The sequence below is a fragment of the Dermacentor andersoni genome, chromosome 1 (genome assembly GCF_023375885.2).
Source record: "Dermacentor andersoni chromosome 1, qqDerAnde1_hic_scaffold, whole genome shotgun sequence".
NCBI lineage: Eukaryota > Metazoa > Arthropoda > Arachnida > Ixodida > Ixodidae > Dermacentor > Dermacentor andersoni.
The window spans coordinates 79,465,077-79,481,222 of NC_092814.1; the positions used below are offsets into that span (position 1 = coordinate 79,465,077).

At 47.2% G+C, this 16,146-nt stretch overlaps 1 protein-coding gene across 1 annotated transcript in view; it reads right to left on the reverse strand.

Moving 5' to 3' along the window:
- The window catches only part of LOC126543242 (synaptogenesis protein syg-2-like), a 523,643-nt gene that overhangs the window by 73,025 nt on the left and 434,472 nt on the right, over nucleotides 1–16,146 (reverse strand). The window contains exon 6 of the mRNA XM_072287533.1: nucleotides 2,607–2,924. Coding sequence (XP_072143634.1) covers nucleotides 2,607–2,924 — 318 coding nt within the window. The remainder of the gene's footprint in view (nucleotides 1–2,606; nucleotides 2,925–16,146) is intronic.

Consider the following 16,146-nt stretch of genomic DNA (forward strand, 5'->3'; position numbering starts at 1 on the left):
CGGGGAAGAGCCTCCTCGTGAACATATGGCCTGCGCGCGTTAACTTCGGTACACGTCACGCCGAGGCCAACCGATAGCCCAGGAGTGGCTGTGCTTTTCTCGCTGAACCATTCGGTGGGACAAGAAACAGGCGCTTCTCTTCACTTAGCCCAGCGCGCTGCAACATGGTGATTATAGGTAATAACATTACCTCCCAGCAGCCTGCTTCAACAGACACCTTTTGGTTTACTCTAACTGGTCCGTTCGTAGTCTTTTGGCAATTAATATAAACACCGTAATCAACATTCCGTGCCTGAGCCAAAGAAGAAAAAAAAAACAGGGTGTTACTAAAACGTAAAGATGTTTCTGGATAATTCGCCTGATTAGAAAATAGTGGAGGTGCTCGGACAGAGAGGCACAGATGATAAAAATCTTGGTTCGGGTGGATACTACCGGTTTCGTGTGCTGAACGTTGCTCACCTCCTTCATGATGAACCGACATGTCATGCTACTATATCTCCGTATGTTCGAGAAATATTGCCGCCAGCCATAACGTATGGGTATCCGCGGACAGTGTGGGCCGGTAATTCGCTTGTATTTACTCGCATTTCCTATAGCATTGATGGGAGACGTCGGGAGATCTCACAGGAAAAAAAAATAAGAAGCTAAGATAAAAGAATGCAATAACGGACGCACTAGTGCATAATAACAATTACAATAGTCCGAAGCGTCTGTGGCAACAAACCATCAGAAAAATTGTTCTTGTATCGGCGCTAGAAAGTGCCTCGAGCGGTCAGTTGCGCGGCAATTTTGCGTGTATTCGCGGGCATCTTTCACGCTCGGAAAAACACTTATATAGCACGTATCAAGCAACAGAAAGATGTATCGGAAGTTTTTCATGTTGCTCTACACTTTTCTCATTGGCGCATTTCATCTAATTATATTATTTGAGAAGTTGATTGTATAATTAATTAAGACTAATGATCTAATTAGGCGGAATGAAGAAAGGTAAACTGATTATCTCTAAGCGACGGCAAACAACATTACCTTGGTTCTAGCTGTCCAGCAACGTGGCATTTGCATAGTTTTAATGTTTGGCTCGAGTTGCGTGGGACACCCTGTATATGCCCTATAAGATTTCCAGCCTTATCCTTTAACATTGAATACTAATTGTAGAAGATGATAGGTAAAATAAAATAACAAACCGTCATCTGTCAAAAGTCCACTCGGGGAGGACGCCCACGCGGGATTTCAGGCGCCGTGAAATGACTGTTCCTGAAATCAGCTTGACGGTGAAATTCGCGTACAGATAAAAAAAAAAAATACAGACCGGAGTAGTAGGTTGTCCATCGTACGCGTTATATCCTCGAAAACAAAAGGAAAAAAAAATATTGAGTTTTTATTATAAAATTATTTATTTTTGTCAAAAGTTACAGCAAGATTCATGGCTGGGATTGGGTGATATCCCTGCGCGCCTTGGTGCACCACGTGTGGCCACCGCGAGGACAGAAATAGTGCACACAACATGTGCAGCAGTAAATGCATGCTTCGTGCTGTGAAACACGTCGGTTAGTGCTTTATGCGCGCCATGCTACAATAGTTTTTTTGTTAAAAACGAGGCGGCCTTTTAGAGGCAGACTAAAAGCACGCCCCTCTAAATATATTACGAAATGACAGGTAGAAGATTCTGTAAGGACTGAATCTTTTGCTCTATAGGCTTTGTTTTATGTGTCCAACAAAAGTACCGAACCTTTGATCTCGTTCTAAATACCTCGCGAAATATATAATTTTCTGCCTTTTTGGCGCGCACTGGCTAAATTGCGGCTTTTATCGTGTCCACCTGTTTTGTGCGCGCCTGTTTACCGTGAGTAATATCGATTTATTCTGTATTGCCTCCATTTCTTTTCAATGTCTTTTGCTTACTGTTTGGGAATCTCGGTCACATTCTTGAACCACGCCACTTGCCATGCGACTCGGCGTTACCACACCACTGAACAGCTCCGGGCAGCTATCTCGGAGCGAACTGTTGCCCACGCAACTGTTCACCATTGGCAACGTTCTTCATTTACCCATAAAACAGCCCTCTGAACGCGGGCTAAACTTAAACAAGCCTGACTCGTCAGTTTGCTAAGGCGCAGTGTCCCATCTTTTTTTTCCAGCTTGTTTGCTTACCGGGAGGAAGCAGCATACAAGCGGATGAAAAACTCGGCTTATTTTTCGATTGAGTTATTAACTCGTAAGCAACGTGCCTCAGACTGCGGTTCGACGCCAAATGGACAGCAACAACTGCTATTTTAAGCTCCTCGAAACGCTTGTTTGCCTTGAATATTTCGGAATAATCAGCAGCGAAAAAAAAAACTAGAAAGAAAAAGAACGAGTTTGGGAGCACACACAGGACCAGTGCTAAGAAGTTGACTGAAAATTGCGATATCTTTCTTCTTTGTTTTTACGGTAAGGCGCCCTCCTTTTCTCACGCACACATTTTTTTTATTCGCCCGAAGTATTTACCCAAAGCTCCATGTGGAGCGCCTAATCTTGTATAGCCTAATCTAATTAGCCATATAAAGTCTAACCGCCAAGGAACCTGCCGCTTCAAAAGTGCCCGGACGAAAGACGGGGAGACTTACGCTGGACGCGCAGGCCGAACCAGGCGCTCTCGGCGACGCCCTCCGAGTTGCCGGCGAAGCACGAGTAGTTGCCGGAGTCGTGGCGGCTGAGCTTCTGGATGGCCAGGAAGTTGTCGTTGACCACGAGCTCCTGGGGTCCAGCCGACGGCACGAGCACGCTGCCGTCGCGCCGCCAGCCCACGTCGCTCACCGGCGGGTTGGCGCGAGCCTTGCACTCGAGGAACACGTCCGAACCCTCGACCAAGCTCGAGTTGCGGTACGGCGGTCCCAGCTCCACGCTGAGGATGGGCTTGTCTGCGAAAGTAGAGCGTTGGTTGGCTCAGACGCGCCCGCCGCGCCGCACGCACATTGACTTCACTCTCGCGGCCCGTTAAAGAACAGGTTGATAACGAATTGAAATAAAGAAAAAAGAAGTTGTCTCCGCGATTTGAGAAATAAGTAAGAGAAAAAAAAAAAGAAAGTATGAGAACAGGCTATTTCGACATTATGGCTCAAATAGGAATCGCACGGCGAGTGCTGCAATGAACGCGGTGTGTCGCGGATGTTATTTCGGGGAAAGTTATGCCAATATTCCAGCATTGCTGAAAATGTTGCTGTTTCGCGATATGGTTATCGAGAAAGTTGTGCCTGGTTGCTGTGGCTATGGTTTATTAGTGTTTTCAGTTGCAATATTTAAAATGTTAGGTATACTTTTCTCAGCGATTATCCGAAGACCAATGTCGACCTTTTCTGTCCTTCTTTCTTTCTTTGTTTCTTTTACGATCATAACTTTTGAATGAAAGCTTATTGAAGTAAAGGACAGAAATGGTGATCTTTTTTAATCCGAAATCATCTGCTTATACTGCATAATAGTATTAACGTTTACTTTTTATTTTTCGCAATTTCTAAAGCCTGTGCAACTAAGCTATGACCCTTGTTTGCCTTATTTACCGGTGCACAAAGCTTTTCGCTAGTAAGTGCTGTTTTCCATTGGGTGGTCTCCTTCTCTAATTATGTCAACCCGCACTATTGGTTAGGATCTGCTCTTACAAACATATCTAGCGCAATAACTTTCTACGAATACAGACCCGGAATCCTTACGTCGAGTCCCTGGACGGCAATGCGGTACTAATTACTCACAGAGGGAGCTACCACAATGTTAATAAAGACACAGATAATTAGCGCAGTATCTTTGAAATGCAATTTGTACATATTGTAGCACTGAAAGTCAGCCATAGAAAAAAAAGATAAAAAATGGAATAGAAAGAAAGAAGAACCCGCTGTTTGTGTACTGAAAAAAAAAAAAGCAAGATCAAAATGTCTGACGTAAGTTGCGCGAACATATTCCTCGTTAAAAATATAAGAGGAAAAATATCTTCCTGTGCCAGATACCATGTCTGTAAGAAGGTTAAAGCCAAGAAAAAAGTAAGAATAAAAAACGAATGTTTTAAGTTTCACCAGCACGAAGAAAACAGTGATGCAAGAAACGCAAAAAGACGAGCGCTATAATAAAGAAATAAAGAAAAGGTCTTTCAAGCACCCGGAAAAAGGAGGATGCACAAATATAGACTGGTCGATCCATGTATTCACCTAGCACTTGCACTTTGAATATTTCTTGCATCACTGTTTTCACAGCGCCGATTAGGCCTACGACCATGTCGCGTCAACTACTCCGATCCGAAGTTATTGGTGAAGGAATACGCAAAACGAATACATGTTGTCTTTTTCAACGCTAGGAAGATTTTATCAATCAGTAGGTAACCTTCTGCATGACGAAAGTACCACAAACCTGTTCATGATATGGACACGAATACAATATCAGGGGCACATTTTGGGCCACACGAAGGAACGACATTCATCCGCCTATAATACGCCCAAACACCACTCGACTTTCTGGCACATAAGAGCGGTAGTGGCACCCGCACTGACATCGCATCACCGCAGCTGAGGCGCGCTCGAGTTCCCACTGCAGCATGCGCCAGCGCTCCGCTCAGCGCGCGCTATCGCGGGCCAACGTTCGAGAGATTAAACCGGAGCCTGGCACCAAGCTGACGGTTTTTTGCCTAATCTGTCGGGCACCTGTCTCTAGGCCGCCTGCGTGCCGGCTTTCACTTACTGAGAAGGAGAGTGAGAAAGAGAAAAAAAAATGAAGACGTGTACACAACCAGAATATTTGCTGTACCCGAATATAACAACTAAAGAATCGTGATATTGCATAAAGCATTTTATGGAATTCAACGCGCAGACGAACATTCTCGATGTCTTGGACGTTCGGCACACAAATGCGAAGAACGCTGCGCTCGCAAAGGCAAGGTTCTTTTGCACCAACCTCTCGGAACACATCAGGTGCATCGAACGCGTGGAATCTGCAGTGGAGGAATCCACTGACGTGCTTAATTTCGTTCACGCTTGTGGTTTTGCATTTCCTCGGTGATACTATAACGAAGCAATTTATGTTCATTAAGCCAGAGTGGACATGTCGGCAAGCAGAGGCGACACATTTAATTACGCATTCATTGGGTCCCAGGCAAGATTTCTCGGAAACCGATCCCGAGCTCTGGAGAACAATAATAGAAGCGGCGAAAAGCCATCGGTCTTGCGACTGCTCTTTCGGCCTTCGTTCGCCTGTCCGGGGCGCAATAGCGGGGACCTCTTATTGATTTCGGTCTGCTTGGCAATGGCCGGTGAGCTGAGCACTCGCACAAGGGTCGGGGTGCGCAAAAAGGGGAAAGAAAGCACGAGTGTTGGGACTACACTGATGAGAGAGAGGCATACAATATAATACAAGAGTAATATTATTCGGAATGTATTCCGCAAACAATCTCCCTGCTGAACCATACCATCACCGGCCTTGCGCTTCTCTTCTGTTTTAGCGTCAAGGCAGTGCTGAATGCCGTAATTACGAAACGTTCTTCTCTTTCTCGCTTTCTCCGTAGCTTTGCGTACCTTTCTCTTGTGTAAGAAGTCTCTATTGACTTCGAAAACGAGCTCATTTCTAATTGAGTTTAGCGAAATAAAGGCTTATTGAGGCCGGTGTCCTTCTTGCTGGCCTCGTTTTCTAAACGAGGAGAGGCGTGCTTTGTGTGCGCGCCGTCTAGGTGAGTAACGCAAGCCGGCCACAGCGGTCATAGTATGCAGTCAAAGAGAGAAGCACGAAAGTAACCAGGCTGGAAAAGTAACGAAAGTAAGGAACGCAGGCGCCGAAATCAGGCTATATAGCGTAGGGCGCGGGGACTAACAATGCAACGCGGGGCTCTTTGAAACTGCTACCAGCCGGAGCGACAGCGGAGCTTCGAGGCAGCCCATAAGAAGTACAAAGCGCGGATTTATCTTCCTTCGTCCGGCAGGGTGAAAAAAGCAGGTCGGCCGGGAGGGGAACAATCCGCCGGATCCGGTGGCCGCGCGCCAGCGAGCCCCCTTTCAATCTCCCCGCCGTCAAGCTTCGCGCGTAACACAATTAAAGCGACGCGCAGCCTCCTGGCTGCTTCTAATCACAGCTCTATTGATTGAAAATCACGTAGTTGGGCAACCCAGCGCCGACGGCTTGCTTCGACGTATGGGCCGAGCGCGGCCGGAGCGACGCCGCAGGAGGCCCGCCCCGCGGACGCCGCTCGCATCTGCTGCCCGGTCTCCCCGGCAGAAAGAAGTTTCCAGAAAGGTGCACCGGGGAATTGGCCAGGCGCGGGTGTTCCCCGAACGACACTGGAAACACCAAACTAGCGTAGTGCGTGCGGAGTCTGTAGGTGGGTGTAACGCAACCACAGCAGAACCATCGGTGACTCGGTTTCTTCCGAGTCAGAGCCGAGGCTGCAGGGCGTGGTCCTGGACGTTTGTGGATGGTTGTTCATTACGGTTCGCGGCCATGGAGAATAACCTCTAGAGAGCACCAGAAATTTGATATCTGTTATTGCTTTGGTTTATGTTGACTGGAACGAAGAGTAGGACATAAGGAAGGCGAAAATTAGCGCCTTTCTATGGGACACTTCCGTTTCAGAAGAGTAAAAGGCTAAAATGGGCACACCTGGCGATGATATTATTTAACTTTCATGAGTGTTATCTGCATTGGGTTAATTTTATCTAGATACTTCCTGCGGACTGGAGGTCACACATGTCCGCGTGAATGGGCTTTTGGAAGTGAAACGTACATAATATAACTAAAACTTTTATAACACATTTAAGCTGCATGGGTATATATGTGCGTATGATTATCACTCAAGGCAAAGATGCCGTCTTACTGCAGCCATAAGGCTTTAGGCGCTTTGCTCTCAAGCAATCTATGACGCTTTTTGATACTGACACTGCAATAACGGCTTTCGTTCAGTAATGAAGCGCATTTGTTACTGCACTCATGCCAAAGTAATGTATCGACTGATTTGTTTTCGTTTAGATTGGAACGTTGTTAAGGCGTCGGTGACTGTTAATACAGCTGGATTACAATATAAAAAAGATATTTCACGCAACTTGAGCTAAGATTTGTAAAAAACTGACACTCCTAGACGAGGCAGTGATGGTCAAGCGGAGTCATCCCTCCAAACGGCGATTGACATGGTTGAAGCCTATCTCCAAGGAACCGGACTGCGCTGTTCACTGCTAAATCGGAGCTTCTTCTCTACAAGCCCATTCAGCGGGGTCGCCCTCCCAAACACCAATCGGATTACCGACCCTGTGACGCCCTCACCCTACGCCTTCAAGATGGCAGTCCTATCCCACACGTCCCTAGTATCTGGGTCCTCGGTCTCATCATTTCTACCAACGGCTCCAACGCCTTGGCTCTCAACAAGATCTGTGCCCAATCTCTAAACACCCTACGCTTTCTTAAGCTTATCTCTAACCGACGAGGGGGACTCAAAGAAGAAAGCCTTTTCCGTCTCCTGCAGTCCCTTGTCATATGTCATATTACCTACGTTACTGCGTACCTCAACTGGTACCGGGCTGAGCAAAACAAGCTCGACACCCTCGTACGAGGGGTCTACAAGCAAGCACTTGGCCTCCCGCATTACACCAGCACTGAACTCTTCAACCAACTGGTAGTTCACAGCACCTTTGCCGAACTCATTGAAGCCCAACAACGCTCTCAGCTTCAACGGCTCACCCTTACTGAAACTGGACACTTTATTCTACCCACGCTTGGCTTCACCTACCATCAGCAACAGGGCCTCGAACAACCGATCCCGACTGACATCCATAGCTGGATCTACACAGACCCTAACCCTAGAAACATTCACCCTGACTATAAAAGGGCCCGGCGCCAAGCTCGGACCGGAGCTATAAAAGTCCTTGCTCACGTACCTGGCGTCACATTTGTTGATGCAGCCCAATACTCCCATGGCACACGATTTGTGGCCGTCGCCACACACGATGGAGTCCTACACAACGCCTCCAGCGTCACTACCTCCACTGCCGAGACGGCTGAAGAAGTGGTCATCACCCTGGCCACTCTACATCCCACCTGTCATACCATCGTGCGTGACTCTCGCTCAGCCGTCACTAACTTCAGCAAAGGCCGTATTTCTCCCCAAGCTCTTCGCATCCTCTGCCAGGCACCACACTCTAAGGACATCATGATCCCCCTGACATGAATCCCGGCCCATGCGGGCCCTGTCCACCCACACCTCTACAATCTCAACGAGGTCACCCACTCCGCTACGCGAGGCCTAGTCAACCGCGCCGGGGTCACTGGAGACGAGTTGGACACCAGTGACAATCTGACCACTCATAACGATCTCGTTAAGGCCTTTAATCTCAGTCGCCGAACCTTCCCCCCACCTCACGCCAAGTTCAGCCGGGCGCAGGCTACCACCCTGCGTCTGCTACAAACAAACACGTACCCTTCACCCGCCCGCCTCCACCTTATATTTCCAGACGTCTACACTACCCCCAACTGCCGGTGCTGTGGCATTCACCCGGCTACCCTTCGGCGTAGGCTGTGGGAGTTCCTAGCACAGTGCACGAACATTAACACCACGACCTTCTCGTCGAGGTTGCATGAGGCTCTGCGGAGCTCCACCCTCGACGACTAAACCTGGGCGACCTAGCACGTCCGTGAGGCGGCGGCGAGGCAAGCCCTCGACGTCCCCTCATGGGAGGCTTAGGCCCGGCCATCATAAAGTGCTGGTTCTACAATAAATGTTTACACCCCCCCCCCCCCCCCCCCCCCAGACGAAAGTCGCGGAAAGTACTTTTTCTCCGAAACATGACAGTCACAAGAGGCAAGAAAGATTTTGTTTTCAAAATCCACTTCAGCGTGAACAAAATATGTACCGGACAAAAATTGAAGGTGAATCGAAGGTACTTTCAGCACTGTGCGAAGGTTTTGCAGGAATAAATGCGAAGTTTGTTTCAACAATGCTGTCATGACAGCACAGGTTAAATAAATTGAATATGCGCTGCATTGTGCACTATACGCAGTCATACGGTCCTTCACTGCACTAATGACAAGAATGCCACCCGATAGTGCACAGAAGCTTCATACACGCATGCTCCTTGTGCGGAAATAAAATGATCACAATGACGTATTATTCTTTCTTGCTTTCACATCGCATGCCCGTCCTAGAAATTAGTAAAAGCTGGTATCCTTGAGAATAGTGGCGATACAACTGCATTGACGTGGCGCATTGAATTATACGTCGCCAAAGGTTACTTGACGTAGCCGGTTTGCTGAGGGCGAGTCTGGCATTGCAAGTACTGGAAGACTGTGCAAAACAGCGAAAGAAGGTAGACTGACTACACTCGGGCGTTGCAGGCACTGGAACACTATGCACACCAGTGAAACAGCCGATTTATTTGCGTATGCAGCCCGATTCCTCGCGCGATAAATAATTAATTTTTTACTGGCCAAAACCACGATCTCATTATGAGGTCCAGTGTACTGGGGGACTCTGGATTAATTTTGATCACTTGGGGTTCTTTCGTGTGCTCCTAATACACAGTACGGAGGGGTTTTTACATTTTGACTCATCGAAATGCGACTGCCGAGGCCGGTATTATTTGATCCCGACACCTCGGGCCTAGCGGCCAAATGCCATAGCCACTAAGCCACCACGGCGAGTGTGCGATAAATAAACCTGAAATACTTGTCAGAGGGAATGTCAGTCTCTCGACATCGAGAAAGTTTTACACGTGGGAAAATGGTGTCGACACGTTGTAAATGACATAAAGGCGTCACGATGTGCTTGTGAGAACGCATTTATCGAAGGAAAGGCTTGACATGCTATTACAGCTCTTTTCCTCTGGAAAGCAATATCTCGCAGCTTTTTAGATAAAGAAAAGCATTGCACAAATTAACCAGCCCTCGTAGAAGAACTCGGCGACAAAGGCTTCACAGTAAGGTTTCAGTGGATTCCCTCCTACATTGGTACTGCTGGCAATGAAAAAGTTCAGGCTCTTGCATACGCAGCGCTCCATCCTTCTCCCAAAGTCAAGGTCCCAAAGAGCAATCAAGTTAAAAATTCTGACATTCGAAATCACTTAGGGTCATTTTGTATTCCACCTCATATACCCTGCGTTACCAAAAGATTTCGTCGAGAGGAAGCATCACTTATATATCGAATAAGGACAGGATCTGCTAGTAAACCAGCATGCTTATTTAAGACTCTCCGAACTGTACGGCATGCGACGAGTCTGGAGGCTTTGTACACTTTCTGCAGTCGTGCCTGAAACACCGAGATGAAAGGGACGCTCTACTGGAGAACCTTCGGAAGAAGGACCTTCCGCATGCGTGCCTGCAAGGCCTTGTGTTCCCAGAAGGATCAGTTATAGCCCGCAAAAAGCTTCATGTCTTCTTATTGCGTTCTTAAGTGTGACTGGTTTGATGGACATGTGGTGAAACATCCCAGTGATATTGTAAGAGACACTCGGGTGGAACAATTGCCGGCCTTGATCGCCAGGCTAAACCCGCCTGCTGCTTTTCCAAGAATCGTCACAGTTTCTTGGAAAAAATTAACAAGCATAAGGGATGGGCAAATTTTGTACGGGATGAACTAAGGCTAAAACCAACGAGAAAGACGCATACACAGCATAAAAGGTGTACACCGGACTAATGCTGGAAGTAATGCTGAAAAATGAAAAAAAAAATCCTGGTTGAATAATGAAGGAAAGATAAACAATACTGCGAATAGTTGCTAAAAGTAAAAGGTTCTAAATCAAGAACTTAATTACATTCCAAGATCGTCAGCTTGTTGCATCAAACAGATCTAGCCCTACTACCGTCGGCTTATAGAATGTATGAGATGGTAACGTATTGTGGTTTTACTTGATTGCAAGGAAAAGTGGAGGGGGAGGGGAGCGAGGAGAGCGCAAAGAGGGGTGATTTCTCGAAGATATTGTACTGATTATACCCTAACAAACCGGTTTATTTTCATGTATAACCATGACGAACTCAAAATATATACACTGCCCACGTGACATAAGATCTGCCCACCGTTCACTGTTTCTCTCAAGTGTTCAACTGCTTGTAAAATCACCTTGGTGTTGCGCATCCCTGGATATTTGCTCAACATTCAAGAGTAATCGAACCCCAGCTATCTGTACCGTACGTGCTATTTCGTTTTTTTCTGTACCAGCCCCCTAAACTGATGGAAAGAGGATTGTGTAAGCACTTACTTCAGAAGTCTGTGGGAAAAAAAATTAAAATAAAGGCAGTTGAGAATGTGCGTTGTCACATTACTGGCGGCATGCGGTGAGAGAGTGTTGTATTGGCACATTGACTTTTTTTCTCAGATTGCAAAAGGCTTAGAGCTGAGAGGAGAGCGAAAGCAGGGGCACGGCGAGTGCCACTCCGACCCGCTGCGCTTGCGAAGTGAGTTTGAAACATCCCCCGGCATTCCCGAGGTGGCAGGGTCGCACCTGGCGGTTGACTAGAGCTGGCGAACGGACCGGTCACGAGCCAATGGGTCGGCGGGCGTGAGCCATCGATCGGGCGCTGTGGCTGTGGACTTTTGAGCAGACGCGGCCACCCTCCCCAGCTAAGCAGAACGTGAGCCCGGGGTCGAACCTGTCCTGCCGCGCGGTGCAATGGGGCGCGAAAGATAGAGGACCGGTGCGCTGGCCCGACCTCAACAATGTGCGGACTCGGCGCGGCGGCCGTCCGCGTTTCATGAGCGCGACGCGCAATCAAGGCGGCCAGGAGTCTGCGATTGAATTCACGCACGCCCGCTCGTCGTCGTCGGTGTGACCGAAGCTCCGGCTAAACCGGCTACGCAGAAGCAAAGAAAACTGAACGGGCGACAACACGCACGCGCGCACATACACACACACACACACGCGCACACACACACGCAAAAAGAGAGTGAGGCGAAAGAGGAATCGGCCACTCGCCTTAAACGACGCTGACAGAGATTAATCTTCGCGAAGCGGGAGGCCGCTGCGACATTGGCGCTCTTTTCTCCTTCCGTCTCGGTGAAAAACGATTTAGCGTCGTTAGAGAAGCGCAGCCCGGTGTATCAAAGGAGAACTGCTGCTCTCCCCGGCTGCTGTAAGCGAGGAAGCCTCTTCAGTGGGCTGCGCGGAATCTTCTTCAGGCCGCAGTGAACTGCTGTAGCTCGCTCTGCGGAGATAGCAGCGCCTCCCACCCCACCCCCTCTTCTTTCTGAGCCCAGGTAAGATAGCCCCCTTGGGCCGTCGCAGACGCCTCGGGAGACGCAGCCGTCTGCTCCGAGCCGACTCCGCTAACAAGGCAGCCTCCCACGACGACGTGGGCGGGCGGCTGCCTGGCAAGCCAGGTGCACCAACCCACTCCTGGCTTCCGGTATTTCTTCCGAAATTGCACTGTGCCTCGTTCAAAGTTCTGGTGACATATGATAAGAGGAGGAACTCGAAACAATGTCGACCATTTACCTTCGAGAAACAATGAGTGATGTGAGGCTAGTGCAAACTTTCCTCCTAATGAAATGTGCTTCTAGAACATTACTATATTTCGTACTGATTGTGAGCCGAGAAGGAGTTTAATGTAGAGTTTTCACTGCTTAAGCATAGCTGTCAGTTGAAAATAAATAATCAGAACTACTCGTAAAAAGAAGCCAGTGCCTCAAGCCTCGAGGACTAACATTATCGTGGGCTCTGTAAGGTTCAAAAAAGGCTTTTTCTTGCACAGAATAGTCTACTAAGTGAGAGTGCGTGAGAGCACGCGCACTACGAGTGTAACAAATCTTAAGTAGGTAAAATAAGAAATAACAATTTACTTGGTCTTCGAATGGTCATTTTTACAATGGAAGCCTGGAAGTGTAACTGTGTTGAGGTTTTCATGAAAATAGCCCGACGGTGAGGTAGGCCGCCACTGCAAAAAACTTGGCGAAAGCATCAGTCAAATAGTATGTGAATAATGCCTGAAAATTGGTCTTGAAGTAAGGAGCCAATAATATTGCCTTTGTCTCTTTGAGCTTCACCGCAAATAATGCCTAAGCGCGTCAGTCTGGTTTTGTACGTTAGTATACAACACAGAACTTAATGCAGACCTCACAACAAAGGCCGTACGCTTTAAAAAATAATAATAAAAGAAAGAAGAAAAAAATAAAAGAAAATAAGCAGTTTTTAGCGGTTCCCCTGACGTTGAACTCATTTACTGTCAGCAGCAGGCTGTCACAGTTTGCACCGCAATCTTCTAAAGAAATTCTTCACGATGCACACACCATCGTCTTCGTTCGTTAATGACTGTCATGGCCATCGTAATATATGCACAGCTGTGACCACTTTCAGTGCCAGGGCGGAGCGCTATGAGTTGTGCAGATCGCCAAGCGTGCATGTTACGCGACAGCGCAGAGAATAGCGCGTGTGGCTTGCATGGGGATGCATGTTTGAATACAGTTCGAATCCTGGTGGTGGACAAAGCTTTATGTTAAACTTGCAAGGGATGATTTCGCTACGCGCTGTGTGTTCTGTCGACGCTCTTATGTAAGACTTAATGTTTATAAGACCGTCCATATTGTGCGCGATATTCGCAGGTAAACTGCAAACTAGTCTTGGAAAGCGTCCTTTGGCTGTAAGGGTAATATGTTCAATTAGAAAGCTAACTTGCCCATTTCGCCCACATTTATTTATTTACTTTTTTGCGACATCAAGTAACATAGTACTGCAAACTACCCTGTAAAGCGTGCTTTGTCTGTAAGGCACATATGCTCAATGTGAAACACAATTACTCATTTCGCCCGAATTTTTTATTGCTGCACCAAATAACATAGTTCCGTAGACTAGCCTTGTAAAGTAGTTTTTTTCCCCAGGCTGATGTTGGCTGAAAAAAAAAATGAAAAAGAAAGCAGAAGACGTGCAGTTTCGTCCGTAACACGAAGCTGTGACTTGATCATCATCATCATCATCATCATCATCATCATCATCATCATCATCATCATCAGCCTAGTTACGCCCACTGCAGGGCAAAGGCCTCTCCCATACTTCTCCAACTACCCCGGTCATGTACTAATTGTGGCCATGTTGTCCCTGCAAACGTCTTAATGTCATCTGCCCACCTAACTCTCTGCCGCCCCCTGCTACGCTTCCCTTCTCTTGGAATCCAGTCCGTAGCTCTTAGTGACCATCGGTTATCTTCCCTCCTCATTACATGTCCGGCCCATGCCCATTTCTTTTTCTTGATTTCAACTAAGATGTCGTTTACCCGCGTTTGTTGCCTCACCCAATCTGCTCTTTTCTTATCCCTTAACGTTACACCCATCATTCTTCTTTCCATAGCTCGTTGCGTCGTTCTCAATTTCAGCAGAACCCTTTTCGTAAGCCTCCAGGTTTCTGCCCCATATGTGAGTACTGGTAACACACAGCTGTTGTACACTTTCCTTTTGAGGGATAGTGGCAACCTACTGTTCATGATTTGAGAATGCCTGCCAAACGCACCCCAACCCATTCTTATTCTTCTGGTTATTTCAGTCTCATGATCCGGATCCGTGGTCACTACCTGCCCTAAGTAGATGTATTCCCTTACCACTTCCAGTGTTTCGCTACCTATCGTAAACTGCTGTTCTCTTCCGAGACTGTTAAACAGTACTTTAGTTTTCTGCAGATTAATTTTCAGACCCACCCTTCTGCTTTGCCTCTCCAGGTCAGTGAGCATGCATTGCAATTGGTCTCCTGAGTTACTAAGCAAGGCAATATCATCAGCGAATCGCAAGTTGCTAAGGTATTCTCCATAAACTTTTATCCCCAATTCTTCCCACTCCAGGCCTCTGAATACCTCCTGTAAACATGCTGTGAATAGCATTGGAGATATCGTATCTCCCTGTCTGACGCCTTTCTTTATAGGGATTTTGTTGCTTTCTTTGTGGAGGACTACGGTGGCTGTGGAGCCGCTATAGATATCTTCCAGTATTTTTACATATGGCTCATCTACACCCTGATTCCGTAATGCCGCCATGACTGCTGAGGTTTCGACTGAATCAAACGCTTTCTCGTAATCAATGAAAGCTATATATAAGGGTTGGTTATATTCTGCACATTTCTCTATCACTTGATTGATAGTGTGAATATGGTCTATTGTTGAGTAGCCTTTACGGAATCCTGCCTGGTCCTTTGGTTGACAGAAGTCTAAGGTGTTCCTGATTCTATTTGCGATTACCTTAGTAAATACTTTGTAGGCAACGGACAGTAAGCTGATCGGTCTATAATTTTTCAAGTCTTTGGCGTCCCCTTTCTTATGGATTAGGATTATGTTAGCGTTCTTCCAAGATTCCGGTACGCTCGAGGTTATGAGGCATTGCGTATACAGGGTGGCCAGTTTCTCTAGAACAATCTGACCACCATCCTTCAACAAATCTGCTGTTACCTGATCCTCCCCAGCTGCCTTCCCCCTTTGCATAGCTCCTAAGGCTTTCTTTACTTCTTCTGGCGTTACCTGTGGGATTTCGAATTCCTCTAGGCTATTCTCTCTTCCACTATCGTCGTGGGTGCCACTGGTACTGTATAAATCTCTATAGAACTCCTCAGCCACTTGAACTGTCTCGTCCATATTAGTAACGATATTGCCGGCTTTGTCTCTTAACGCACACATCTGATTCTTGCCTATTCCTAGTTTCTTCTTCACTGTTTTTAGGCTTCCTCCGTTCCTGAGAGCCTGTTCAATTCTATCCATATTATAGTTCCTGATGTCCGCTGTCTTACGCTTGTTGATTAACTTAGAAAGTTCTGCCAGTTCTATTCTAGCTGTAGGATTAGAGGCTTTCATACATTGGCGTTTCTTGATCAGTTCTTTCGTCTCCTGCGATAGCTTACTGGTTTCCTGTCTAACGGCGTTACCACCGACTTCTATTGCGCACTCCTTAATGATGCCCATGAGGTTGTCGTTCATTGCTTCAACACTAAGGTCCTCTTCCTGAGTTAAAGCCGAATACCTGTTCTGTAGTTTGATCCGGAATTCCTCTAGTTTCCCTCTTACCGCTAACTCATTGATTGGCTTCTTGTGTACCAGTTTCTTTCGTTCCCTCCTCAAGTCTAGGCTAATTCGAGTTCTTACCATCCTGTGGTCACTGCAGCGTACCTTGCCGAGCACGTCTACATCTTGAATGATGCCAGGGTTCGCGCAGAGTATGAAGTCGATTTCATTTCTAGTCTCACCATTCGGGCT